At 54.8% G+C, this 27,470-nt stretch overlaps 4 protein-coding genes across 4 annotated transcripts; 1 reads left to right on the top strand and 3 right to left on the bottom strand.

The window, feature by feature from the left end:
• Nucleotides 1–5,536: 5,536 nt before the first annotated feature.
• On the top strand, nt 5,537–8,917 carry RPS19BP1 (ribosomal protein S19 binding protein 1). Its single transcript, XM_049771727.1, has 4 exons — nt 5,537–5,600; nt 5,719–5,853; nt 8,458–8,555; nt 8,659–8,917. The coding sequence occupies exons 1-4, from the start codon at nt 5,549–5,551 to the stop codon at nt 8,788–8,790; spliced, it is 417 nt and encodes a 138-aa protein (XP_049627684.1). The 5' UTR covers nt 5,537–5,548; the 3' UTR covers nt 8,791–8,917.
• A 1,509-nt stretch (nt 8,918–10,426) lies between these two features.
• ATF4 (activating transcription factor 4) lies at nt 10,427–11,637 on the bottom strand (the record flags this gene model as incomplete). The annotated part of the gene is made up of 2 exons (XM_049771721.1): nt 10,427–11,247; nt 11,367–11,637. Coding segments are annotated over 2 exons (1,053 nt in total), but the record flags the coding sequence as incomplete, so codon positions are not given.
• Nucleotides 11,638–15,694: 4,057 nt separating this feature from the next.
• Nucleotides 15,695–21,167, bottom strand: LOC126006249 (mitochondrial dynamics protein MID51-like). The gene is given in 5 exon segments (XM_049771621.1): nt 15,695–18,735; nt 19,527–19,789; nt 19,911–19,998; nt 20,000–20,092; nt 21,024–21,167. Coding segments are annotated over 5 exon segments (1,395 nt in total). The 3' UTR covers nt 15,695–17,928.
• A 3,692-nt stretch (nt 21,168–24,859) lies between these two features.
• On the bottom strand, nt 24,860–26,712 carry LOC126006350 (MIEF1 upstream open reading frame protein-like). The gene is made up of 2 exons (XM_049771746.1): nt 26,636–26,712; nt 24,860–25,102 (listed from the first exon to the last, which is right to left on the bottom strand). The coding sequence occupies exon 2, from the start codon at nt 25,070–25,072 to the stop codon at nt 24,860–24,862; it is 213 nt and encodes a 70-aa protein (XP_049627703.1). The 5' UTR covers nt 25,073–25,102; nt 26,636–26,712.
• Nucleotides 26,713–27,470: the final 758 nt, after the last annotated feature.

Below are 27,470 nucleotides of genomic sequence, written 5' to 3'. Positions count from 1 at the left end.
CCTGAGAGAACATTCTGTATCCGTTTCCCTCCCTCAACATGAAACTCTCCAGATCCATCCAGGTAGCAGCAACCTGCATGCCTTCATCTATTTTAGGGCTGTGTAGTATTCCATGGTATAGATATACCACAGTTTCTTCATCCAACTATCTGTTCCTGGGCACTTGGATTGTTCCCCGATTTGGTGCTTAGTTGTGAACAATCTATTTTAGAAGCAGAAAGAGACAAGCTCATAGTAGCCAGAGACACGGCCGCCAGCCCTAAGAGTCAAACCCAATCTGATGCAAATGAAGCCTTACTGACCGCCTCTGGGGCCACCTCTGCTCCAGGAGACATGCCCTCACTTGGGGACCTTCACCCCATTGTGGGCTTTTCTCCTCCCCTCCAGACCCCACTGGGGGGGCCTCCAGACCAGTGCCACCACCCACGAGAGCTGGAGTCAGGTTGTCTGCCTTGATTCCCAGCTCAGAGCCAGAGAATGTAGGTCTGGTTCTCTCAGACAGAGAAGTTGATTCTGTGAAGTTTTATCCCATGCTCCGGGGGGCCCTTGGAGCACTTTCGCTCAATGAAAGTGACTGCCCTTGTCCACCAAATACTTACTGCATGTCAGGGGAGGCGTGAGTACCAGCAAGTGAGCAGCCTGAGTGAGTCAGGGATCCCTCATTATTTCCAAGCTAGAGATGCTCATGCTTCTTTTTTGGGGGGTGGAGTGGGGGTGGACCACACCCAACAGTCCTCAGCAGCACTCAGAAGTTACTCCTGGCTCTGTGCTCAGGAATAATTCCTGGCAGCCTCAGGGGACCCTATGGGATGCCGGGGATTGACCCTGGGTTGACCTCATGGGAGGCAAATGCCCCCTCTGCTGTGCTTTCTCTCTGACCCTAATCACACTTCTTTTTATTCCTTTCTTTCTTTTTCATTCTTTTTGGGTGTTAGGCCACACACAGGTGCCCTCAAGGGTTACTTCTGACTCAATGCTCAGAAATCGCTCCTGGCAGACTCAGGGAATCATATGGGATGCCAGGAATCGCACCCAGGTCCGTCCCCAGTCGCCCTCTTATTGTGCTATCACTTTGGCCCCTTGATCACATTTCTTGATTATGGTGCTGAGTGGCTGCCCGGAGACTCCACTAGCTCCTCTGGTAAGTGTTTCTGAGACCCTCTCATCATTCCTTTTGGCCTTTGTCTGGTCCCTCAGTCTTAAGAGATGTTCTCCCTCACTGTATGTTTATTTATTTGGGGGCTTTGGAGTGCCACACCGGGTGATGCTACTCAGAGCTTAGTCCTGGGGTCTGTGCTCAGGAATTGCTCCTGATTGTGCTCAAAGATGCCGGAAATCGAACCCAGATTGGCTGTGTGCCAGACAAACGCCCTCCACAGTGTACTGTCTTCATAGTTCACACAGTGTGTTTAATATGAATCCTGGTCCAGTTACTGAGGGAGCAGAGGACAAAGTTCAGGTCCTGGAAGGTCACACAGACCCCAGATGGGTGTTGTTTTGTGCGTTATCTCTCAGTTGTTTTGTTTTTTTGGTTTTGGGGTCATACCCAGCAGCGCTCAGGGGTCACTCCTGGCTCTACGCTCAGGAATCACTCTTGGCAGACTCAGGGGACCATATGGGATGCTGGGATTCAAACCACTGTCCTTCTGGTTGCAAAGCAAACACCCTACCTCCATGTTATCTCTCTGGCTCCCTTTATCTCTCAGTTTTGCAAACCACAGACCTTTACGCTCAGGATTCCATCACCATCAATGCCAGCTAGGTCTTCTGGAAGCAGAATTCATGTCTCCCCTGGTCAAGGCCATACATTTCTCCTTATTGTTCAAGCCACCCTGTACTAGCCATAGACCCAGCCTGGCAGGAAGATTCTTAGATGGAGACATTTGCTAGTATCTGCAGGGTCAGGTGGCCACCCGCCACACCGAACAAAAGACATAGTGTAAAGAGTAGAGAGGTAGGTTTATTAAGGCTAAGAGTTGAGGACCCACAAGTCAGAGAGACTTGGAGCCCAGAACAAGGAAAACCAATTTATACACAATTTATGCGGGCTTTTTTCTAGACTTACACCCTCCATTCCAAAAATTACCGAAAGCAAAGCAGTCAAACAGAAGCAGATATAGTGGTTAGGACAGTCTTGATTAGATTTAATTTATTTATTGATTGATTGGTTTCTAGGCCACACCCAGTGGAACTCAGGGATCACTCCTGGCAGGCTGGGGGACCATATGAGATGCCGGGAATCGAACCGGGATCCTCCCAGGTAAGCCGCATGCAAGGCAAACGCCCTACTGCTGTGCTATCTCTCTGGCCCCTTTTGGTTAGATTTTTTTTTCTCTAGGTCAAGACATCCCGTCTTAACAAATCAGGACACACTTGCAATCTCAGCTCCGGGCAGTCTGGTCAGTTTGGCCCTCCTCCTGTTATTTTACAACTTGTGCTGGACCTGGTTACACATAAACGGCTTTTTACGCATCAACCCCACCTCTCTAGATATTGGTCTTCCAGCTGCCAACTCCCAATCTTGGGTTTGATATCAAAAGAACTACTTTACACTGTTTAAAAATCGAGAGTCATGGGGCCAGAGAGAGAGCACAGTGGTAAGGTGTTTGACTTCCACACAGCCAACACAAGACAGACCCCAGGTTCAGTTCCTGGAATTCCATATGTCCCCTGTGCCTGCCAGGAGCGATTTCTGAATGCAGAGCCAGGAGAAACCCCTGAGTGCCACCAGGTGTGGCCCAAAAACAAACAAACAAAAAATCCAGAGTCACGAGCCAGAGCGATGGCGCAGCCATAGCCTTGCAAGCGGCTGACCCAGGACGGACCTCAGTTCTATCCCCTGGCATCCCATATTGTCCCCCAAGCCAGGAGCGATTTCTGAGTAGAGGGCCATGAGTAACCCCTGAGTACTGCCAGGGGTAGCCCCAAAACCTAAATAAATAAAGTAGACCAAGATCCCCCCAAAATTTGTGTGAACAGGGGCCAGAGAAATAGCACAGCAGCTTGTATGCAGCCGACCCAGGACAAACAGTGGTTCGAATCCAGGCATCCCATATCGTCCACAGTGCCTGCCAGGAGCAATTTCTGAGCGCAAAAGCCAGGAGTAACCCCTGAGCGCTGCTGGCTGTGACACTCTCCACACACACCCCCAAAAAAAAGATTTGCGTGTACAAATTTACTGATATTTACCATGTCAGAAACTAAACTAAAAACTTTAGAGGACAGAGCCAGAGTGATGGCACAAGCGGTAGGGCTTTGCCTTGCTCACTAACCTCGGTTCAAATCCCCAGAGTTGGGGCCGGGCGGTGGCGCTAAAGGTAAGGTGCCTGCCTTGCCTGCGCTAGCCTTGGACGGACCGAGGTTCGATCCCCCGGTGTCCCATATGGTCCCCCAAGCCAGGAGCAACTTCTGAGCGCATAGCCAGGAGTAACCCCTGAGCGTTACTGGGTGTGGCCCAAAAACCAAAAAAAAAAAAAAAAAAAAAATCCCCAGAGTCCCATATGGTCTCCCAAGCCAGGAGTGATTTCTGAGCGCAGAGTCACCGGGCATGGCCCAAAAACCAAAAACCAAAACAAACAAACAAACAAACAAAACTTTAGGAGACAGCAATAGTACAACACTTGCCTTGCACATGGACGACCAGCATCCCATATGGTCCCCTCTTCCCACCATGAGTGGTCCCTCACACAGAGCCATGAGTCAGCCCAAAGAACCGCTGGAGGTGGCCCCAAAAAAGAAGGAAATTTTAAATATTTTTTCAATAAATTTTACAACTATAATAAATCCATTGCATGTTAGCATAACACATTTCTGTGGTAATAATTATGTTCTCCCAAACAAAATAGTGGGGAAATGATGATAAATTGTTTTTGCATTTTTGCTAATGACTTCAATTTCCTGCTTAATGAAAGACAGCTGAATTCTCGAGCTGCAAGCTCTCTAAATGATACACCACTATAAATGAAATATATTTTTATTTATTTATTTTAGTTTTTGGGTCACATCCGGTGGCGCTCAGGAGTCACTCCTGAGTAGCTATACGCTCAGAAATTGCCCCTGGCAGGATCGGAGGACCATATGGGACGCCGGGGATCGAACCAAGGTCTGTCCAGGATCAGCCTCGTGCAAGGCAAACGACCTACCGCTGTGTTATCTCTCCTGCCCCCTGAAATATATTTTTTTAAAAAAGATACAGCCATACTTTTCCTTCCTTAAAAAAAAAAAAATCAAGATTGGGGCAGGAGAAATAGCATGGAGGTAGAACATTTGCTTTGCATGCAGAGGGATGGTGGTTCGAATCCTAGCATCCCATATGGTCCCCTGAGCCTGCCAGGAGCGATTTCTGAGCAGAGAGCCAGGAGTAACCCCTGACTGCTGTCAGTGTGACCCAAAAATCAAGAAAATAAAATAAATAAATAAATAAATAAATAAATAAATAAATAAATAAAATTTAGAGGCCAGAGAGATAGCATGGAGGTAAGGCGTTTGCCTTTCATGCAGAAGGTCGGTGGTTCAAATCTCAGCATCCAATATGGTCTCCCGAGCCTGCTGGGGGCGATTTCTGAGCATAGAGCCAGGAGTAGCCCCGGAGCGCTGTTGGGTGTGACCCAAAAACCAATAAATAAATAAATAAATAAATAAATAAAATTTAAAATATCAGGATTACTCGGCTGAATAGAAAGTACAGCGTAACACAAGAAACACAAATATGAAAGGATGAGGGCCGGGAGCCAAGCGGTATCAGGTGCATTGGTGATATTTAAAAATGACAGAACTAAATATCCAAGACAACAACAGTGGAATCAAGAGATCGCAAATCTAACAATCTAAACTAAAATGGTTCTGTTATAGTGGCAAGTGTGGGGGCAGCGAGGGTGGTACGGGGTGTACCTGAGAACACTGGTGGAGGGAGGTGGACACTGGTAGTGGGATTGACCTTGTTTCACTGTATGTCTGAAATCCCAACTATGAAGAACTTTGTAAATCACAATGGTTTCAATAAAATTAAAAAAAAAAAAAAAAAAAAAAGTATAGGGGCCCGAGAGGTAGCATGGAGGTAGGGCGTTTGTCTTGCATGCAGAAGGACGGTGGTTCGAATCCCAGCACCCCATATGGTCCCCCGAGCCTGCCAGGAGCGATTTCTGAGCGCAGAGCCAGGAGGAACCCCTGAGCGTCACCAGTGTGACCCCAAAACAAAAATAAAACAAAAACAACAACAACAAAAAGAATATTAAATGCTCAGCATTCTGCACGACCGCATAGATGACAGAAGCGAGTTTTAGTCAATTTCACAGCGGGGGCGGGGCTAGTTGCGGACAAACTTCCGGCAGAAGGCGTGGTCAGACGTGTAAAAAAAAGGCTAAGCCAGGATTGGTCAATCAGTGAGTCTTTCTCCTTGGCTCCGCCTCTACTCACGCCCCCTTGGGCCAGCCTGGCAGGAGGATGCATGCGTAGTATAAAAACGGCTTCTTCCGCCCTCCTTCGGCGCCGGAAGTTTCGGTGGTTGAGCGGAAATGACGTAAGGTGCGGGTGGCGCCAAGCCCAGAACATGTCAGCCTCCTTGCTGCGCCGGGGCCTGGAGCTGCTGGGGGCGCCGGAGGGTGAGACGATACGGGCGGCGGCGGGAGGGCGGCGGGGTTGGGAGCGCGAGCACGGGGTGACGTGGGGGTCCCTGCGCGCCCCTCCGATCCGGCTCCGCATCTCTCGATCCCTTGGCAGGCCCCGAGACGGCTCCGGGCCCGGCCCAGGCGAGCGGGGCCTCGGGGAAGCGGGCGAAGAGGAGAGCGAAGGCGGCCCAGGCCCAGCAGCAGCTCCGGAACTCGGCCAAGGGGAAGGTGCCCAAGTCGGCGCTGGGTGAGCCCGGGAAGGGGCTGCTGAAGAGCAGCCTTCAGGGGTGCGGGGGTGCAGGGTGGCGCCGCCGGCCTCCAACCAACCCCAATGCGGGGAGAGAAGCAGCTCCGGGGGTGCCCGCATGAAGCGAGCCGAACCCCGGGCCTAGGAGGGAAGAAGGGGTCGGCGATGGAGCCCCGAGTGCGCGCTGCCCTTCCAGGCGTTGTTGTGCAAAGGTTCAGTCCCTTGACAGGGCGAGGCCTGGAGGGGCTAAAACAGGACCAGCCCCCGCCCTCAAAGGGTGTCCGGAGCCCTACCCCTGCCTCTGTGGCATTGGAGACGGTGTCTAGCCTCATCCCCGGAAACCCGGGTGTTGGCTTATGCTCTTAAGGGAGTGCAGTTTGCAAAGAGCATCTTGGGCGTTGTGTTGCTGGGGTCCCCTCGAAGGCCATCAGGTGTGGCCCCAAAACCTTCAGACTTGGAAAGGAGCAACTGGAGTAGGCAGGACATGTTATTTTGATGCGTGGCCCCTGGTGAGCCCGTGTCTTTGACACCTGCTGCACAGAAGGTGCGGGTCCCTTTGGGGAGACTCGCGACACACACACCCCAGGAGAGATTTGAGTGCGGTGGCAGTAGTAGTGCTGGTATGGAAGGGGAGCTTGAGGCCATGGGCTGCTCACCCCACTATCCCACCTTCTCCCCACCTCCAGTCACCTGAGGGGATCTCTAGTCAGATGGGTGGATTGATTGCCAGAGCTTCTGGCTGCTTCTCCTTCACCCGGTCCTCTCACCGTTATCCTGTGTACACACACACACACACACACACACACACACCTCCAGTCACCTGAGGGGATCTCTAACACACACACACACACCCCTCCAGTCACCTGAGGGGATCTCTAGTCAGATGGGTGGATTGATTGCCAGAGCTTCTGGCTGCTTCTCCTTCACCCGGTCCTCTCACCGTTATCCTGTACACACACACACACACACACACACACACACACACACACACACACTGACCCAGGGCTTCTGGCTGCTTCTCCTTCAGCCGATCCTCTCACCGTTATCCTGTCCCCCCCCCCCACACACACACACTGACCCAGGGCCTGACCATCCTGCAAAGCCACCTGCAAAGGCTGCTTCTCCTTCACAGCTTCTGGCTGCTTCTCCTTCACCCGGTCCTCTCACCGTTATCCTGTCCCCACACACACACACACACACACACACACACACTGACCCAGGGCCTGACCATCCTGCAAAGCCACCTGCAAAGGCTGCTTCTCCTTCACCCGGTCCTCTCACCGTTATCCTGTACACACACACACACACACACTCACTGTTATCCTGTACACACACACACACACACACACACACACACACTCACTCACTCACCGTTATCCTGTACACACACACACACACACACACACTCACTCACTCACCGTTATCCTGTACACACACACACACACACACTCTGACCCAGGGCCTGACCATCCTGCAAAGCCACCTGCAAAGGCTGCTTCTCCTTCATAGCTTCTGGCTGCTTCTCCTTCACCCGGTCCTCTCACCGTTATCCTGTCCCCACACACACACACACACACACACACACACACACACACACACACACACACACACACACACACACACTGACCCAGGGCTTCTGGCTGCTTCTCCTTCAGCCGGTCCTCTCACCGTTATCCTGTCCCCACACACACACACACACACACACACACACACACACACACACACACACACACACACACACACTGACCCAGGGCCTGACCATCCTGCAAAGCCACCTGCAAAGGCTGCTTCTCCTTCACCCGGTCCTCTCACCGTTATCCTGTACACACACACACACACACACACACACACACTCACTGTTATCCTGTACACACACACACACACACTCACTCACTCACCGTTATCCTGTACACACACACACACACACACACACACACTCACTCACCGTTATCCTGTACACACACACACACACACTCTGACCCAGGGCCTGACCATCCTGCAAAGCCACCTGCAAAGGCTGCTTCTCCTTCACAGCTTCTGGCTGCTTCTCCTTCAACCGGTCCTCTCACCGTTATCCTGTCCACACACACACACACACACACACACACACACACACACACACACACACACACACTCTGACCCAGGGCCTGACCATCCTGCAAAGCCACCTGCAAAGGCTGCTTCTCCTTCACCCGGTCCTCTCACCGTTATCCTGTACACACACACACACACACACACACACACACTCACTCACCGTTATCCTGTACACACACACACACACACACACACACACTCACTCACCGTTAAGACTTTCCTGCTTCTAGGGAACCGTTGTACCATTGTCCCCTCTACCAAGAAGGCCCCAAGTCTCTCCCTTCTGAGTTCCCCATAGTGCTCCTTGTTCCTCCTCCACAGGTCTCCCCTCGAACCCCACCCTGGTCGCCTTATCAGCCGCTGCACTGCACTTAGGGCAGCCTGTCTCCGCTGTGCTGCGGCCTTGATGAATGAGGGAGCAGAGGGCAAGGGACAGTAGAAAAGGCTTGGGGACAGACCTTGACAGGCTCAGGTACCTGCTCTGAAAGGACGCCTTGCTTATGCCCGCAGTGGAGTACCAGAAACGCCACGGTCGGAGCCACCTCCGGGAAAACCTGAAACTCCTGAGCCAGTTACGGAGCCCTGTGTCTGAGGCCATCACCCAGCAGGTGGGGCGCAGAGCTGGGAGAGCTGAGCGGGGCCTAGAGCACGGGTCAGCCCCTTAGCGTGTCCCTGAACCCTGTCACCATTCACACCCCCACTCTTTCCCAGATCGTGCAGCAGAACCAAGGTCGCAAGGCTTGTGATCGGCCTGTGGACAAGACCAAGAAGAAGAAGGCCGAGGGCACCGTGTTCACAGAGGAGGACTTCCAGAAGTTCCAGCAGGAATATTTTGGCAGCTAAGACCATAGCAGAGTAAACGGGGCAGCCTAGCTCAGGGGGCCCCTGGAAGACTGACATTGGCCTGGAGTAGGAGGGTCTTCTCATATTGACTTTGGCAATAAGGACAGCGCTTACAAGGGCTGGGGCCACCCCTGCAGACAGAGACTGGTAGGCCTCGGGCCTAATAAAGGGGGTCATATGCACTTGCTGTTCATTGCCTTCAAGGGGGTGTCTTCTCCCCTGTTCTTCAGCCTGGAGCAATTCAGCCAGCCTACTGAAAAGCTCCCGGGGTGCCAGATAAGAGGAGCACACACTGCCCTGGGCCCCTGGGGCTGTCCTGGTGGGGGGAGAATCAGGTCTCCTAATTTTTCCTTATTTTTCACCAAATAAGCCATAATTACCCAAGGTCACATAAAGGAAAAGGCGGCTTAGAGGTGACATGACTTGGGGGTGGGAGATGTGGTTTTGATGAGGTACAGCCCAATGCTTTGACAGGATTTCAAATGTTACCCTAGATCAGAGCTTCTCAAATAGTGGGGCACGCCCCACAGGGGGGCATGAGGCTCCGTAAAGGGGGGGTGCACGTTTGATGACCTCGGCAAACACCGTCATAACAAGCTAATTCCCGTTTATTATGTTCCTGTATGTCTCTGGAGCTGAGTTGCTGTGTCCTGCTTCAAACCCCGCTTCGTGCAAAACGTGCTCATTGTAGCCATTCATCCAGACCTCACCTCTGCTTAAAAAAAAAAAAAACGGGCTGCACAGCGGGGTTTGTCTTGCAAGCTTCAAATCCTGGCGTCCCATATGCCCCCCCACCCACTTTCCTCCCCCCCCATGCCTGCCAGGAACTATTTCTGACCTAGCCAGGAGTAAACCCTGAGCACCAGTGTGACCCAAACCCCACACCCAAAAAAAAGTCAGCTCAAATTATTTTGATTTTTTAATGTTATTTACAGTTGCGCGGGGGAGGGGGGGGGCAATGAAAGAAAATGGTTGAGAAGCACTGCCCTAGATATAAGAACAGGGCCAGAATAGTACGAAGGGTGATTTGAGGCAGGACAGTGGTTCAAATCCTGGCATCCCATGTGGTCCTCCAAGCCAGCCAGCAACAAGTTTTTGAGCATAGAGCCAGGAGTAGCCTGAGCGCTGCCGGGTGTGACCCCAAAACCAAAAAAAAGGCTCAAAGACCATATGCATCCTTTTTTAAACACTGGCCCCACATGAAGTCCCCAACTAAGACCTAGAGAATGTGCTAAAATCGGGTCTTGAAGGTAGGAAAGGAGTTGGGAGAGGTATCACCTGGGCAGCAGCTTCAGTCCTACAGAAGGGTAAGGAATCCTGCCACGGACAGGTCCGAGATTAGGCTGTTTTAGCCCTGCCTTGGATCTGCCCCAGCTGAGGCTGTTTCCCACCCACCCCCGAAACCTGATCCAGTATTAGGCTGCAGAATAAAAGGCTTCTGTTGGGTGGAGCCCCTGGGAAGAAATCTCAGGGTCACAAAAGTGGGAGTGGTGGGAATCTCCCTTAGAGCTATCTCTCACTCCTATAGGTGTATTACCAACTTGAGAGCCTCCAGCCCACTGGACTAAGATGTACTATGTTTCAGTCCCAGTCAAGAAATCGGTCGTACTTGCTACAAAATAATTTATTCCAACACCCCAGAGCAAGCCTATGTACAAGCACACTTAACTCCTAACTAGGGGACCCGCTTCTTGCCCCTCGCCCTGCGGACCTCTTCCATCAGATCTTTCAGGTACTGGATCTCCTTGGCCAGGGAGTCTGCACGCTCTTTCAGAGCTTCGTTCTTCTTCTCCAGCTCCTTACACTCGCCTGTGAGGGCCTCCTGCTCCGCCCGCTTCTTCTGGCGGTACCTGGTGGCTGCGGTCTTGTTCTGCTCCATCTTCTTCAGCTTCTTGTCCAGCTTCTCGCCCTTGAGCTTGGCTATCACCATCTCCCCGGGAGGATCATAAGGTTTGGGGCGAGCAGGCCCACTAAGGGCTCCGGTGGAGATCAAGCTCCGACTGGGCGAGGCCCTGGCAGCAGGGGGACTAGGCTGGGGCGAGCCCAAGTAAGATTCAGGGCTCATGCAGACCCCACTGTCGTCATCTGAAGGGGCACCCTCCTCCTTTATGCACAGAGAGATCACAGGAAAGGGGGCAGTGGGCTTCTTGTCCGCGGCAGGGATCACCACCTCGCTACCCAGCTCTAAGCTAGAGGAATGGTCTGGAGTGGACAGCGGCTGCAGCAAAGTGAAGGGGGCAACCTGGTCTGTTTTCGGGGAACTTTCTGGAAGATGGCCGATTGGGATCTCTATCTGGGGGGGCTCCTTGTCACTCTCCTGGACGAGTGGGCCAAAGGGGTCAGACGTGTTATCCAGCGTGGCCAAGAGCTCCTCGGGCAGGGCCAGCAGGCCGTCGAAGTCAAACTCCTTCAGATCTATCTTCTCCAACATCCAATCCGTGCCCAAGAAGGCATCTTCTGGAAAAGAAATCAGCATGGAGGGAAGAGTCAAACACAAGCCGCCCAAATCGCAGGCAGCCTGGCCCAGCGCGCCCCCCCCAGTCCTGTAGTCGAGGGGCAGAGACCCCTTTCCTCACCCTTGCCAAAGTCCGAGGCGCCCACCAACTCATCCACTGGCAGCCACTCGGAAGAGGAGGAGCCCGCCGGCGCCTTGTCGTCGGATACCCCATGAGGTCTGAAGTGCTTGGCCACCTCCAGGTAGTCATCTAGGAGACCGAGGCTCTCTTCAGCCCCCAAACCCGACGGGTCGAAGGGGGACATCAAGTCCCCCCCCAACACCTCGCTGTTCAGGAAGCTCATCTCGGGCAGGATGCGGGGCGACGGCTTGGCTGGAATCCGGGGACGTGCTCAGCTCCAACGAGTCTTGGTCGTGGTCGGTGACAGCAACGCTGCTGCTAAATGCCTTGAGAAGCCTGCAAAGAGAGGGGAGCCCCGAAAACCGGTCCATGACTTCGCAGCCTCGACACAACCCGAATCGGGGGAAGCCAGATCGCGGCCTCGAGGTCGAGCCAGGCCGGGAGAACGCCCCGCCCACGTGGCCGTGACGCGCGCACGCGCAGTCTCCTCGCCCGCGGCCATCTTGGCTCCTGCCACGTTTCGCAGCGCGCAGGCGCAAACCCGGCGGGCTCGGGATGGGGAAAGGGCCAGGAGGGGGCCGACAGGGGGGTTTTCGAGCCCGACTCCACCCGCATCATCCTCCCCGCTGTTAGGGGGGGTCAACCACAAGGGCGATCGCGTCTCGGCAAGCAAGGGGAAACGCCCATCAAGAGCCGCGCGTCTCCCGAAGCTCGTAAAACACAAAACCCCGCGGCAGCGACGCCGCCCGGCCCCAACAAGCGACGTTGCGGAAACCCCCTTCCCGGAGCCCCCGCGGCCCACTTACGCCATGGCTTAAGCCGCTGAGGGGTGCCGCTGCAGAGCCTGGTGCTGCTGCCGCCGCTGCAAGGGCCGATGCTGCCGCGGGCACTGCTGCCTCTAATACGCCATGACGGCTGCGACCCTGCGGAGCGGAGGATGGACGCGGATGGCGGGCAGGATGAACTACATCTACGGGTGGGCGCGGAGCAAATGGCCGCACGGGCGCGGCGCGGCCCTATTTATAGACTCGGCTAGGACGCTTCGCATCACCCCACCCCGTATCCTTCCGCCGTGATCAGGTGACCGCGGCTCTTTCCCCCTCCGTGCCCCTTCAATCTCCCGCCCGATCTCCAGCATCCTGTAGGGTTTTCCCCCCCAAGCACCGCCAGGAGTGATCACCGGGGTTAGGCTCCCCCAAAATAGATTTTTAATTAAAAACAGGCGCACTACTTTACAGGAGCAAAATGTCACACCCAGAACCGCCCAGGGCGCGGAGGAATTTTCTGTAAACGTCATTTCCGGTGTGCTCGCGAAGGGACGGAGCCGCAGGGGTTTTTTTTCCTTTTCAAGGAAGGTTTCCTTGTAAAGCGCGTGGGCCGCCTCGAAATCTCGCGAGATGCTGGAGGAGCGCGCGCGCGAAGGTGATTGGCCGGGCACATGACGAGTCATCTCTAGCTCTCCCCGCGATTGGCTGCGTTAGCGTGGCCAAGGGCGGGGTTATTGGGCCGCTTCCCGCCGCCGGGCTCGCTCGGCTGTCACCGTTTGTCCTTATTTGGCTTCCACTCCGGTGCCCGAATCCATTTTGGGGGTGGGGGTGGGGCCGAGGCCGGAGCGGTGGCGCAAGCGGTAAGGCGTCTGCCTGGCAAGCGCTCGCCTAGGTTCGATCCCCGGCTTCCCATATAATTCCACCCCCCAAGCCAGGGGCGATTTCTGGGTGCCTAGCTAGGAGGAACGTCTGAGCGTCCAACGGGTGTGGCCCAGAAACCAAAAATTTTTTGAGGGGGCTTCAGCCTAACACCCCCACTGTCGCTTTCCGTTAACTCGACATGCAGAGACACCCCTCCCCAACCCACCGGTCGCCTCCACTCTCTGGTCCTGTGCCTCAGCCTCATTTTTTTCCCCCAGTGACATACACACAAATCTTATTTCTTTTAATATTTTTGGGGGTCACACCTGGCAGCTCTCAAGAGTTCCTCCTGGCTCTGCACTCAGAAATAGCTCCTGGCAGGCATGTGGGGGGACCATATGGGATGCCAGGATTTGAACCACCATCCTTCTGCATGAAAAGCAAACACCCTCCCTCCATGCTACCTCTCTCAGACCCCACAAATCTTATTCCTAAGAATTGTGATCTGTCCCCCAAGAAACATATTTGGGGACAGTCCACCCCCGGCGGAGCTCAAGGGCTACTCCTGGATCAGTGCTTAGAAACCACTCCTAGCAGGCCCGAGGGGAGACCATATGGGGTGCCAGAGATGGAACCCGGCAAATTTTCCTATTAAAGAAATGGAGGGGGGGAATAGCATGGAGGTAGCGCTTTTGCCTTTCATGCAGAAGGTGGTTCGAATCCCAGCATCCCATATGGTCCCCTGTGCTTGCCAGGGGCGATTTGTAGAGTCAACCACCGGGTGTGACCCAAAAACCAAAAAAAGAAAAGAAAAGGAGGGAGAGGGGGGGGGAGGGAGGGAGGAGGGAGACAGGAGAGGGAGAGAGAGAGGAAAGGAGAGGGGGGGGGAGAGAGAGAGAGAGAGAGAGAGAGAGAGAGAGAGAGAGAGAGAGAGAGAGAGAGAGAGAGAGAGAGAGAGAGAGAGAGCGAGAGAGAAATGAGGGGAGGAGCGAAGTGTCCCCAAGATGACACCATGAATAGATGCCACATGCAGGCCATGTACATGCTCTGGCCACGGACCATTTCTTCGATAGTGGCTAATAGGAATCTAATGGGAGGCATCTAACCCAAGGTCCAGTTCCCAGAAATGATCCAGGGCTGGAAGGAGCTAGATGGCAGGTTTCAGGGCAAAGCCAAAAGAATCCTGACTGCACTTAGGACCTGGGGCAGTTTGGAATTCAACTGAATTGTTTTCTGTACGTAACTCATGAGCACCTTAGGCCCTGGGCTGAAGTTAGATGTCTATTTAAGCACCAAGCACAATGCAGGAGTCCCAGAAGGGCTTGCTAAGTGGCTATTAAAGCTATAATTAGGACTGGGTGACTCCAGTTCCCAAGTTACCAACCGGGCTTTACAACAATGACCTCATCCTGATTCCTTGGTAGACTCGTCTTTGAGATGAAACCAACTATAAACTAGCCTAAGTCTGCAGTATGCTGGGATGGTTTTCCTTTCCCTTGGAGGGATCTAGACCTAGTAACCATCGCCTAGTCTTTCTGGGCCAAAAATCCCTGCCTAAGCAGGGAAGATAGCTTAAAGGGCTGCACAGGGGAGCCCTGGGTTTGGTCCCCAGCACCACAATGGTCCCAGAGCACACTGCCGGAAGCAGCCTCTGAGCAGAGTGGCAAAAATAAAATTCCTGCCTGAGCACACCTGTTCGAAAGTCTATCCTGGGCCCCAAGAATACGACCTCTTTTTGTGCCATTAATCAAAAAAACAGCAGCTGTTGATGGATGGTCGTGCAGTGCTAGGGAGAGAAAAGGCAAAGGCGTCCCAGTTTTGAGGGTGCCAGCGTCACAGGATGACTGCAGCCTGCCTGTCCAGGGAGCTGGTTATCATTCTTGCAGGAATGGCTCAGCCTATACACAAAAGCCAAAGCTGTGGGAGGTCTTTTTCTTTTCCTGTGGTGTTTAAGGACAGAACGTCTCCCAGTTTTATTTCTTTCCTGAAGGGAAAAGCTAATGGTCCTATGGGCCTCAAGGTCAAACGCTTCTCTAAGGAACTAAGGTAGAAGAGACCTCTTCCTGACATCCCTCCCACCCCACCCCCCATTTTAGGCCACACCCAGCAGCACTCTGGAGTTACTGCACAATTTCTGTGCTCAGAAATTACTCATCTTCAGGGGCCGGTGAGGTGGTGCTAGAGGTAAGGTGTCTGCCTTGCAAGCGCTAGCCAAGGAAGGACCGTAGTTTGATCCCCCTGCGTCCCATATGGTCCCCCCAAGCCAGGGGCGATTCCTGAGTGCTTAGCCAGGAGTAACCCCTGAGCATCAAACGGGTGTGGCCCGAAAAAAAAAAAAAAAAAAAGAAATAGAAATTACTCATCTTCAAGGGACCATAAGGGATGCAAGGATCAAATCCGGGTTGGCTGTGTGCAAGGCAAATGCCCAAACTTCGCTATCACTCCAGGTAGCCCCGGACCCTATCTCTGGGATCTTCTGGCTGGGAACCAGCAGCTGCTCAGATCTGTCCCCAGAGGGTGCCAGCTGAGCTCTGCCAGTCTCTGCCTGGAGCTTTAGCAAGAAGCCTCCCTTCACCCATTCAGAGTTCAAGTTCCCAGCCACATTCAGGGAACTCTGACCAGAAGCTAAGCCCTCTGTCTGAGCACAGAAGCCCATGTATGAGTCTACATGTGAAGTGGGAACAGACCTCCACGCGGATCTTCCAAACACGTGTTTTATTGGAAAAAAAAAAAAGTCACAACCAAGCATATAAAGAAATATACTGTTTTCCCGGGCTCCTGATTTTTAGGAAGGAGCAATGGAGAAAACCAACATACACACACTTTGGAGTTGATCCAGTTTTCAAGATTAGTCTTTTTTTAAGCTGTAGGCTAACCTAGATGGCCCCAATATCTGTCTGGACAGAGGATAGGATAGGAGCAGATGGTCTTAGGGAAGTTACTGGAGAAGAGGAGATGGTCGGGGGGATAGTCCCCTTGCTTCCCCCAAAGATTTTTAAAAAGGCAGTAGGGGAAGGGATGCTGCCCTCTTCATCCAAAAACCTCAAGATCTCCACCACACCCCCTTTCAGGCTTGCCTAGGGCTGGGGTGAGGGTCGGCACTGCAGATGTGACTGGGGAAGTGGGAAGGATTGAGCCTGTCCCCCTCCCCACTGAAATAACCCCACCTCTCCTACCAGCTGCTCTGCACTGGGGCTTCTCACCCCTTTGGACCTGCTCACCACGTGGTCGCTGAACCTCCAGCCTGACTCCTGTCCCTGAACTACACAGGGAATGGCTGCTCCGTACCCACCTGTCACCCTGGGGAAAACTGCAGACATTTTTCTAATTCCACTTCACTTAGGAGTTCTTCCCCCCACCCACCCATCTGCCTAGGGCAACACCCAGCAGTGTGCACAGAGTGAAGCCAGCCTCCCTTGAGCAAAGCCTCCCCTGGGCCACCATTCAGAGCCTCTACTCATTTGACCCTAACAGGCAAGGCAGAGAGCTCTGCTCAGAACTGGGTCCCCTGAGGTACTCAGCGGTAGAACTTAAACAAACCAATGAGGTGAGGCAGGCAAGCACCCAAATACAGCCAAGGCTCAACCTTGTTCTCAACCTCCCAGCCCCAGGGCCAGAATCTAGAAGCCCAAAATTCCAATGTGTGGTGTGTGGGTGCATTGTCTAGGGGAGGGGGTGGTGTCCAAATGAGCCATGGCTCGTGTGTGTTTGCATGTCTCGCTTCAACAAAATTCGGGGGTGGAGAGGTAGTAAGAACAGAAATAACCAGAAAGGACAGGTGAGAACAGCTACTGGGTGCAGGTGAGAACCAGATCCTGAGGCTCCGGCCCCACCTGCAGGAAGACACAGGGTGAGCTGCAGGCCCTGCAGTGCCACTCCTCCTGCCCTCTGCTGTGCATACAGCAGGAAATGATGTGACGAGAGCAGAACACCCCCCCCCAAGTACTCTTTCTATCGGTGCCCATCCTCCAGATGCCAAGACAGGGCGAAGGAAGAAGACGGGCACATTTGCTTGCCCTGGGACTCTGGAGGTGGCCTGGAACTCGGCTGCCTGTAGGGAAGGCGGGCCTGAGGGGCCGCTCTGGCTCTAAAGTAGGATTCCAGAGCAAGGGGCCCCAGAAGCTGGTCTCTGGCACCTGCCCCCACTTATCTGGATGACTACAGCCATGTCCGTGAGCGTCTCCCCCAAACGGCAGAAAGGCCAGTAAGTGGCTGACCACCCACCGTGGGGCGGAGGGGAGTCCCTGACTGCCACCTTCCTTGTCAGTCTCAGGTCACTCACCGGGTCATTCCCCCACTCTGCTCTCCACACTGACTACTAAGAAACACATCCCCAAATAACAGACATCCACTTTATCCTGACTACGCCGCTGTGGGTGTGACCAAAGGGATCCGCCAGAACTTTAGGACAGGAGGGGTGGGAAAGAGACTAATCTTCAGGCCTTATTCCAAGGCAGGACCAAGGCCAAAATGCCGCCGGCACTCACCAGCTGAGGTCAGCTTGGAGAGGGCAGGCAGGACACTTCGAGACCTTCCGCTCCAAGGCAGCATCTCGATTAGGCAGATGTGATTGGCGGGGAGGACAGAGAAGGCACGAACTCGGGAAAGGACACGGAAGGGGAGGCAGAAGCACATGTGACCCGATGCATACCGCCAAGTGGTCTGCACAGCTCAGCTGCACCTGCTGATTCATTCCAGAAAAATGAGCCTGAGCCAGGGACGGGGATGGGGGCATGGGGGAGCGAGCACAGTGTTTGCATTTGGTAACAAAAATAGAAAGGGCTGGGCAAGAGACAGGCCAGGGGAGGGCGGTCTGATCAGCAGCAGGACGTGACAAGGGTAACGTGGCCAGCGAGACAGGCACCTGGGGGCCGGGGAGCAGCCGAGTGGGTGGCAAACGGAAACACTGGACCTGGCCCCCACCCTCCCAGGCCCTACGTCTGCAACAGCACCTCTGGCTCAGACAAAGAGCAGTAGAGTGTGTAGCCTAGCTCATCTATTTCCTCAGGGGTGAGCTCTGCAAAGAGGTTCACCTTGGGGTTGAGGGCACTGGGCAGGACCCCGGCTTCCAAGTAGCTGATGAGCCCCCGCAAGGCCTGCAGGAAGCGGTCGGCTAGCATGTCCGGAGACCAGTCGGTCTCCTCCTGGGCCAAGTGCAGGATGACGTTGGTGAGCTGGCTGGCAGTGAGGCGGCCCAGAGAGGGGGTGGACTTGCAGATGGCCTTGAGGATCTTGAGGCACAGAGCGCGGCAGCCCGAGTCAGCCTGGTCCAAGGCCCGTAGGCGTGCTGTCTCGGCCGGACGCAGGCTCAGCCGCCATAGGTTGTCGTACTGGGCCAGCCGATGGGGCCTGGCTACCAAGACTGTGTCCCCAAGGGTCACGGAGGGCAGGAAGTCGATGACAAGGTGCTTGTCCCGCTCGTACTGAACCTCTAGGGTCAGGGCCTCAGGGGGCGGCGCAGGCCGGATGACGTAGTCGAGCAGGGAACCGATGGCCGGCCAGTTGATGGAGCCGGCCACCACCTTCTCGAACGTGTCCGCTACAGTCTTCGGGGACAGGTAGCCACCCACCACGCAGCGGTCCCAGTAGCTGCTCCCACGAGGGAAATATTCGGGGTTCTCACGGCGAACCAGGAAGAAGCCGGGGACGTTCATGATGGTGTCCTCACCCGGGATGCACGACCAGAGGTTTTGCTCCAGCACCAGGGGTACGATGAGCTGGATGTGGTCCGCGGTCACCACCTGTGGAGACGACATGCCGGGTGGGATGAACTCAAACTGCTCAAGGGCAACACTTCCCCAGGACCAGAGCCGTGGTACAGCAGGCGGGGCACCTGCTTTGCATCCACAGACCTAGGTTTAATCCCGGGCAGACCCTATGGTTGGTGTCCAGTGCCCGCCCGGAGAGACTCCTGAGCTCAGAGCCAGGAGTAAACCCTAAGTACTCAGTGTGGCCCAAAAAACTATTAGACAAAGATAAGCTTCCCCCAGGGGCCCGAGAGACAGCACAGCAGTAGGGCATTTGCCTTGCATGCGGCTGACCAGGAAGGAACCCGGTTCAATTCCTGGCATTCCATATGGTCCCCCCCACGCCTGCCAGGAGTGATTTCTGAGCGCAGAGACAGGAGTAACCCCTGAGCGATGCCGGGTGTGACACAAAACAAACAAAAAAACCACAAAATGCTTCCCCCAAACGCACATCCTACATTTGTGTCCCCGGAATTCCCTCACAGTATCCCCATCAATTCAGAGGGAGGGAACCCCTGGCTCAACGGCCGCCAGAGCCCTGCTCATTCCTGACACCTCAGAGCAGGTAAGTGTGCACAGCCCTGCAGACCAGGGGGAAGAAGAAACCACAAGTGGAGATGAAAAAGATAGCAGCAGCTCTCTAGAGAGCAAGCGAGCTTGCTTGCTTGCTTGCTTCCTTCTTTTTGGGGTCGCTTGTCCCAAGGTCCCTTAAAGCCCATTACCACCCGGGTCCCCTGTACCCTCCATCTGTGCAGCCCCACCCTCGCCGAGCACTGCCTCATCACCTGCAGGTCGTCGTAGAGGCTGCCACTCAGGTACATGTCCCGAAGAGGCATGTCAGGCAGCTTGGCCCGCAAGAAGCTCCGCAGCTCCGCACAAATGTCCACAGCAGCTTGCTTGGCCCGGGCCTGCTCGCCGGCAGGGATGTTGGCCCGGCTCCGGTAGTAAGTGAGGAGTTTCTCCTGCAGGGACATGCGGAGTCGTGACTTCTTCAAGTCTACCTGGCCCTTCCTGGCCAACGGCTTGGGCCGGGGCGGGCAGAACACATCTGCCAAGGCAAGAGAGAGGCACGTGAGCTCATCCCATCCTAGCTGGGACTTCGGTGGCCGGCAGGACAGCAGAACAGTGGTCTCTGCCAAGGGCGGGAGCGGGCAGGGTTGCAATCTCACCTGTGTCGAAGGCAGAGGCAGTGTCCGTGGGAAGGGCCTGCAGGGACCGGCTCAGGCCCGTCTTCATGTCCTTGTTCAACAGTCGGGGGGGAACCCATCCAGTTGGGCTCCTCCCAGCTCCTTTTCCCAGAATGGCTTAGGCGGGTGGGGCTGGTGGGGGCACTGACCGCGCGGTCATACATCTGAAAAAGCAGGGGGACGGTTCTGCAGCAAGGGTTACCCACCCCACACCCAACTCTACACCTCACACCCCAACTCTGCCCCAGACACAACTGCGCTGGAAACACACACACACACACACGTGTAAACAAGGAAGACTGGTCCAAAGTGTTACAGCCCAGAGTCCCTCACATTTCTATCTTCCCTCCCCTTTATTTGGGAGGCTTGGGGACCCCTACCGCTCTTTGGCGGTGGTTGCTCCAGCTGGTACTGATGGTCTGTCCATGTGCTGCCAGGGATCAAACGGGGCTCAGCTGCACGCCAGGCAAGTGCCTTAACCCCTGTCCAGTTTCCCTGGCCCTTCTGGAACTAGTTATGTAACAAAGATCTATAAATACCTCAAAACCTGCTATTTTTTTCCAGTTATATTTTGTTTTGCTGTTGGGCTGGAGTGATTCTACCCAAGGGAGGACACCTGCCTTGCATGCAGCTGACCTGGATTTGATCCCTGGCCATTCACAGTTCCTCGAGCACTGCCAGGACGAATTCAGAACAAAGGGTAACCCCAAGGAGCCTCGATGGGTGTGGTCCAAAACAAAACATACATGTTTTTCTACTGTCTCCCCACCTCGCCTCCATGAATGTAAACTTCCCACTAGAAGCTCCCTCTACTGGCTACACAGCCGGAGAAGGTGCAGCTGGAAGCCGCCTGCAGTGTTGGGGGAGAGGGATCACAAAAGTCACCTCAAAACCAGGGCTTGGAACTTGCACCTCTACACCTGCAGGGTGAGTCTAGCCTATCACAGTGCTCGCCCGTGAGCACTCTAAATGCTGCTTTGGTGCAGTCCCTGGGTGATCATCCAATAAATGCTCAAGACCAATAGCCCACGAGCACTCCCAAATGATGGTGCTGCCCCACTGCTGCCCACCCCCATCCCCAATGCCGGCACTTACCCGCTTCACCGCCAGGGTGGCGATGCCCAGCATGGCGGCCCCTCCCACGCCCAGCACCAGCCGGGCATTGGAGAGCACAAAATCGAGGGCCGTGCCAATGCCATTGTCATCCTTCTTGCCTTTGCGCTCCCCAGCGCCTGCCATTGTTCACCTGGGGAAGAAGCCAGAACAGCGTCACCACCCGGGACACCTCAGACCTCCCCTCCGCCTCCCCCCCCACACTTCCAGCAGGCTAGTCCCCAACAAGGGCGTGTCGGGTGCTGCCAAGTGACTAGGCACAGGGGAGAACCAAGCATGTGCATCGTGGGGACCGGCTCTACCCCCAAGGACCCAGGACACCCCCACCACTCAACCTCCCCCTTCCAGGTTTAGATTCTCTGGCGCTGCTGTGAAGAGTCTAAACTAACAGCGAGTCAGAAGAGGTTCATCTACTTGAAAACACCAGCTCACATTGGAGGGAGGCCTCGGAGAAAAGGGAGTAGCGAGCCCCAGGTCCCCCACTCCTAGAACAGTGCTTTTTGGGATTTGTATTAGTTTTGGGTTTTTTTTTGCTTTGGGGCCATGCCCCATGCTGTTCAGGAATTACTCTGGGCACTGTGCTCACAGATCACTCCTAGTCGGGTCAGGGTGCCAGGATAGAACCCGGGCGACCATGCACAGGCAAACACCCTCCCCACAGTACCATTGCTCTGGTCCCATAAAATAGTTTAAAGGCAGCAGAGCCAGGGTCACTGAAGTAGTGAGCAGAGCTGAGGCTGGAGACTGTGGACTCCGCCACTGTCCCAACAAACCCTAAACCCATGTCCAAGGGGAAAAGGAATGCTGCTCAGGGCCTGGGAGAGGGCAGGCTCAGGGCACATGTCAGCAACACACTCTGATCCCCAGCATCAGAGGGTCCACGCACTGACAGGGCAGTGCTGGATGTGGCCCTGGTGGTCAGTCCCCTGCACTGCGGGGCCCTTTCAGCAGGACCCTCAGACCCTCACAGCAGCTACAACAGGTTGCCAAGGAAGGAAGCTCCCGCAGGAAAGAACGCCTATCACCCTGAATGAGCGGCGACAGATAATGGGAAATGGGGCACTGACTGAACTTTCCTGGAAAAGGCTACAGAACTAGGAAAATTCCGACTCACTTCACAGGGTAAAGCAAGGTCTGGCTCGCAGACACGTGGGGCAGCTGGCACAGACTGAGCGTGGACCAGTGTGTGGGCATCTCACAGACCCATGCCCTCTGTGCCAATGCGGCTCACTGCCAGCTCCATCTTACACACAGAAAACTGAGGCAAAGGTTAGCGACTGGCCTGCTGGCCAGATGTCAACGGAGAGTTCAGGCTGGGGGCTGGGAAACTGGCTTACAGAAAGGGGTCCACCAACTCTCTGACCATAAGCTTCTTGGGGGCATTTTGACTTGTGCGCATGTAAAATCATTTTACTTTTTCCTTCCATCTTTCCTGAGTTAATTAGTTCAAGTCCCTTTAATTACGTCAAATCTGACCCTCAGTGATTTATGTTAAACTCTGGCTAATAAAAGTGGCAGGAATAGGGGCCAAAGCAATAGCATGGTGGTATGTTGTTTGCCTTGCACGCAGCCAACACAGTACGAACCCTGGCTCGAATCCCAGCATCTTATATGGTCTCCTGAGTCTGCCAGGTGCAACTTCTGAGCACAAAGCCAGGAGTAACTCTGAGCACCGCCAGGTATAACCCCCCCCGCCCCACCATCAAAAAAAAAACAAAAAAAAACTAACATCCGAAAAAAAAGTGGCAGGGAAGCAGCAGCAAAGAAGTTTGGCTGTCTCAGTAAGATCCAAGAGCTGCTCAACATCCCTGGCCAAAAAACACACTTTTGACTCACTTCTTGCGCAAACTGCAAGCTGAGACCCCACAGAATTACCCCCACAGATTGACTCATTCAGGCAACACCCCCAGGGCCAGCAACATTCAAGAACTGCTTGCCTGGAGCCAGAGAGAAGGTGCAAAGAAAGGCACAGAGGACCCAGGTTCGGGTCCAAAAATCCCATACAGTCTTTACAGTCCTTCGAGCCTTACCAGTGATCCCTCAGAGCCCTGAGCACTGATTGTCCCCTCCCCCCCCAAATACAAAGTCCGAGGGATTGGAGGTGGATGTTGAAGGTTCAAGGTTCTTTGCTAGTTAGTAGCAAGGCATCCCAAGGCATCCCTTCATCTCACCAGCCACAGTCACAGACACTAGTGGTCCGAGCAATAGGAGGCTTGCATTGCATGCAGCTGACCTAGGTTTGATCCCCGGCACCTCACATAGTCCCTTGAGCCCTCAGGAGTGATTCCTGAGCACAGAGCCAGGAGTAATCCCTGAGCATCACCAGGAATGATGCCCAGAAAACAAAATCAGATCAAGAAAGCCAGTCACAGTTCCCAAGTGCTCAGCTTGCCCTTCGCGTGGCCCTGCCACGACCCCTTCATTCACATCAGCCTCCTGCTGACACAGCCACAACAGCACCTCAGTAGCAGATATCACAGCTCAGAGAGACTCAGGACCTGGACTAGCCACATGTCTCCAGAGATATCAGCCACTAGCCTCTCTAGGCTCAGGCCCCTGACCCACAGGGATCGCTGCTCTAGCAGAACAAGAGTGGCTTCACCTCGTCACCGGTTGGTCTCAGTCTGGTCATCTGCTCAGTGAGCTACTGCATTTCACAATACAGACACCCCTCTTTCCTGCTGCCATATTTGGCTGCCCCGCCACAGCCTCGCTTTCCTGAGCGGTCCAGCCCAACAGAGAGCTCACAATGGAGTGAGTCCCATTGAGCTCAGCAGGGCACAGATGGCCCTTCCTTTCCTCTGAGCCCCCGGAACAGCTACTGGGCTAAGTGCCACCACTGCCTCCTGGCAGAGCATGGCAGGAGGTGAGCTGGCCTTGCACACAGCTGACCCGGGTTCAATCCCTGGCACCCCATAGAGTTCAGAATGGCAGAAGAAACCACCAGGAGAAGTATGGCCTCAAACCCAAATAACCAAAACTGAGGATACAGACCTTGTACCAGCAGGTGTCCCTAAGGTGGGGGACATCCTGCCTCACTGTAGCCTCAAGCTAGGCACAAGGAGGAAAATGGAAGCCTGGAAAGGCTCCAGGTTCAGTCTTAAAACTCACAGGGATCTGGTGAGCAGTGCTGCTGGGATGAAAACCTGGCACTGGCCTCTGTGCTTGCTGTAGAGATAGTGGGAAGGGGCTAGGGCAACAGCACGGCAGGGAGCGCATTTGCCTTACAAGCATCCGATCTAGGTTTGATTCTGGCATCCCATATAGTCCCCCAAGCACAACTGGGAGTGATCCCTGAGTGCAGAGCCAAAAGTAACCCCTGAGCATCGTCATGTGTATATCCCCGACACCACAAAAATTAAAAATGGTGGGAGCAGAACATAGTCACATTTTAAGTACCAGGATATGAGCCACAAGATGAGCAAAGCCTCTGAAAAATGGGGGAGCCTGAACTGGGACCCTAAGTGCCATCCACTGTGTTTCTAGGGTTGGTCCAGCTAACCTGGACTTAAAAAAGAATGAAAAACACAAAACCAAAAACATAACAAACAAAGCCAAGCCAATCTCATCTCAATCTGCAGTCTGTATAAAGGACACAACGCAGAGTCCCTCTGCCTAAAAGCATTTACAGTGCACAATAGATGTGGGACGGCCACTCTCTCTAGAAAGGGACCCTGAGGGTTTGTGCCCCATCCAGACACTCATGGGCTCTGCCCACCGAGGCAGGGCAGAAGCGGCCTGCACAGGGGCCCACCCGAGGCTCCTTACCACATGGGTGAGGTGGGCCAGGAGGGGCACGGTGGCCACAGAGAAAGGGCCTAGATGATGCCTCCCAGTTTGCTCTGGAGGAAGACCAGGCCCTTTTCCAGCTGCCTCTCCCGGGCCACGGGATCCTGGAGCTTCTGGTTCTTCCGGAACTCACGGCGGATGGCAGCTAGGAAGAAGTCCCGGTCAGTGTAGCGTAGCTCCCGGCCTTGGCGCAGCAGAGCCCGGTAGAGACTCAGCACCGCAGCTCGGCTCCAGGGGGCCATGGGGGATTGGCGGGGGGGCTGGGCGTGGAGCTGCGGGTAGGGCAAAAACAAGCCTTGAGTGATGACTGAGCAAAGGACCCACCGCCACTAACCACCCCTGATTTCCTGTCCCCTGAGCCCCACACCCAAGAAACTGCAGATTACATGGAAGGACCTTAGAAGCTGGACTGACACGCTCGCCATTTACCTGCCCTGGACTCTGGACAGGGGTTCTTGCCCTGAGCCTCGGCTTCCCCTGCTAAAGGCAGACTATTAGCTCTTAGGCTAATAGTACTGGGCCTGGGAGCCAAGACAGATCAGAGCTCCTGTAATGACTTCACCCAAGGGTACTCTCTGGTCTGCAACAGGGACTCTCAGCCACACTTGGCACCTGGCATGGTCCCTCCCCAGCTCCTGACCCTCCTCATCTCTCTGCCTCACCCCACCTGGAAATGAGGATCTGGCAGGCAGTACTTTGCCCACAGGGCTGGGAAGAGGCCTAAAGCGATTATACTCCCTCTCCAGGATAGTAAGTGCTTTATTAACTGCAGATTTGGCAGCGAGCACTCTACTTCTGAACACAGGAATCAAGGAGCCCAGAAGTCAGAAAAGGTTATGGTAATAATACAGCAGGCCTGGGTTCGATTCCTGGCATCCCGTATGGTTCCCCTGAGCCTGCAGGGATGATTACTGAGCACAGAGGCAGAAGTAACCCAAACGCTGCCAAGTGTAGCCCAAAATCTCCCCCCAAAAGAAGAAGAGGAGAAGGAGTTAGGAATACAAGCCTATTATGCACCTGAGCCAGGATCGATTGCGGGTACCACCAGGTACAGCCCTGGAAGACCCCTTACACCCCCTATATGGCCCAGGTCAATACTGCATCCCTGAACCTTTACACTGACCCGGGGGGGCCAAAAGTCACTTAGTGGGATCCGCAGGCCTGCTGAGCACAGCTTTTGGCCTCCAGCCCCACCAAGAAAGGGAAGCTGTCAGGCCTTAGGATTCCTCAAACTTTATAAACCACATCCTACTACCTCTACCTCCAAGACCCTCTGAGCAAACCCCCCCATTCGATAAAACACCTTCATGGCACCCCCAGAGGGGAGGCCACATACACAGCCAGAAAAGAGGGTGGCCCCTGAACCCCCGATCCTCTGGCCTCATGACCTCGGGGCGCTCTCTTCCCTGGAGCGTGCAACTGGAGCACAGCCGCTCACCCCAACTTCCAAAGCAGAGCAAACGGGCGAGGAAGGGGAGACTGTCAACTTGGGGTGGGGGTCCCCGCCGTCCTCCACCCGCAGCCTGGAGCCCTAGCAACTTGCAGCGCGAGCCCAGATGGGCGCCTGACCCACAGCCCGTCCTCCCTCGGACCCTGCACGTCGGGGCGGGCCGGGCCAGGCCCAGATCTGTTCGTTCGAGGAGGTCGGGGCTGGGCCTGCAAGGTCGGCAGGGGGCCGCCCCCCGGGATCTCTCTGACAGTTCGGGGGCTGGGCCCGAGGAGACCCTCCCGAGGCCTGATCTGGCCGTTCGAGGTTCCTGGAGGCCCCGGCTCCGACCCCCCTCGGCCCTTCCTCGCTCGCTCACCCGGGGCCACGCGCGCAAACTCAGCTCCCGGGCTCGCCCCTCGCCGGTACCGCTCGGGGGTCACGCCAACATGGCCGCTTCACTTCCGGGGCGTGACCTTGCGCACGTGACCTTACGCGCCTCGGGGCGGGTGGACTTCCGGTCCTGTCTCGGGGCGGGGCGGGGAGCCCTGAGGCCACGGCCCTCTTCCGCGAAGCTCCACCCACCACCATCTCTGAGACCCCGCCCGCCTCCTTTTTTCCGGCTTCCGGCGCGGGACCATTAGGCTCCCCCCGAGTGGGCGTGGCTTCTCGAGAAGTCCCTCCTGCCCCGGAATTGGCCAGCGATGGGAAGCAGCCTAGAATCCGATGCCATCTGCCGTGCATATCTAGGCCTGGCTCTGGGGAGTTCCCTGGAGGAATTCGGGTACTACTGACATATCAGTATTATTCCTTAGCTTGACTTTCCGAAGCCTTTTCAAAGGTTTTTCACCCTTCTACTCAGTTCCAGTTGCCTGCCCTTGACTCCAGAAAGATTCCCCCCAAAAAATCTCTCTTCCTTACCCTCATTTTTTTTTTTTTGTTTTCTTTTTCTTGGCTTTTGGGTCACACCCGGCAGCACTCAGGAGTTACTCCTAGCTCTGTGCTTAGAAATCACCCCTGAGAGGCTCGGGAGACCCTATGGGATGCCCAGATTCGAACCACTGTCCTTTTGCATCAAGGCAAACACCTTATCTCCATGCCATCTCTCCAGCCCCTCCAAAGCCTTTTTTCAAAGGCTTTTGCCCTTCTACTCAGTTCCAGTTCCCTGCCCTTGATTCCTGGAAGTTTCCTCCCAAAACCTTTCTCTTCCTTAC

The sequence above is a fragment of the Suncus etruscus genome, chromosome 4 (genome assembly GCF_024139225.1).
Source record: "Suncus etruscus isolate mSunEtr1 chromosome 4, mSunEtr1.pri.cur, whole genome shotgun sequence".
Taxonomy (NCBI): domain Eukaryota; kingdom Metazoa; phylum Chordata; class Mammalia; order Eulipotyphla; family Soricidae; genus Suncus; species Suncus etruscus.
This window is presented reverse-complemented; position numbering and strand designations above follow the sequence as displayed.

Bases quoted from the DNA above. Each gene is read 5' to 3' on its own strand.
- LOC126006350 (XM_049771746.1), bottom strand. From the start codon at position 25,072: ATGGCCCCCTGGAGCCGAGCTGCGGTGCTGAGTCTCTACCGGGCTCTG.
- RPS19BP1 (XM_049771727.1), top strand. From the start codon at position 5,549: ATGTCAGCCTCCTTGCTGCGCCGGGGCCTGGAGCTGCTGGGGGCGCCG. The intron at 5,601-5,718 runs GTGAGACGATAC...ATCCCTTGGCAG, and splicing joins GCTGCTGGGGGCGCCGGAGG to GCCCCGAGACGGCTCCGGGC. The intron at 5,854-8,457 runs GTGAGCCCGGGA...TTATGCCCGCAG, and splicing joins GGTGCCCAAGTCGGCGCTGG to TGGAGTACCAGAAACGCCAC.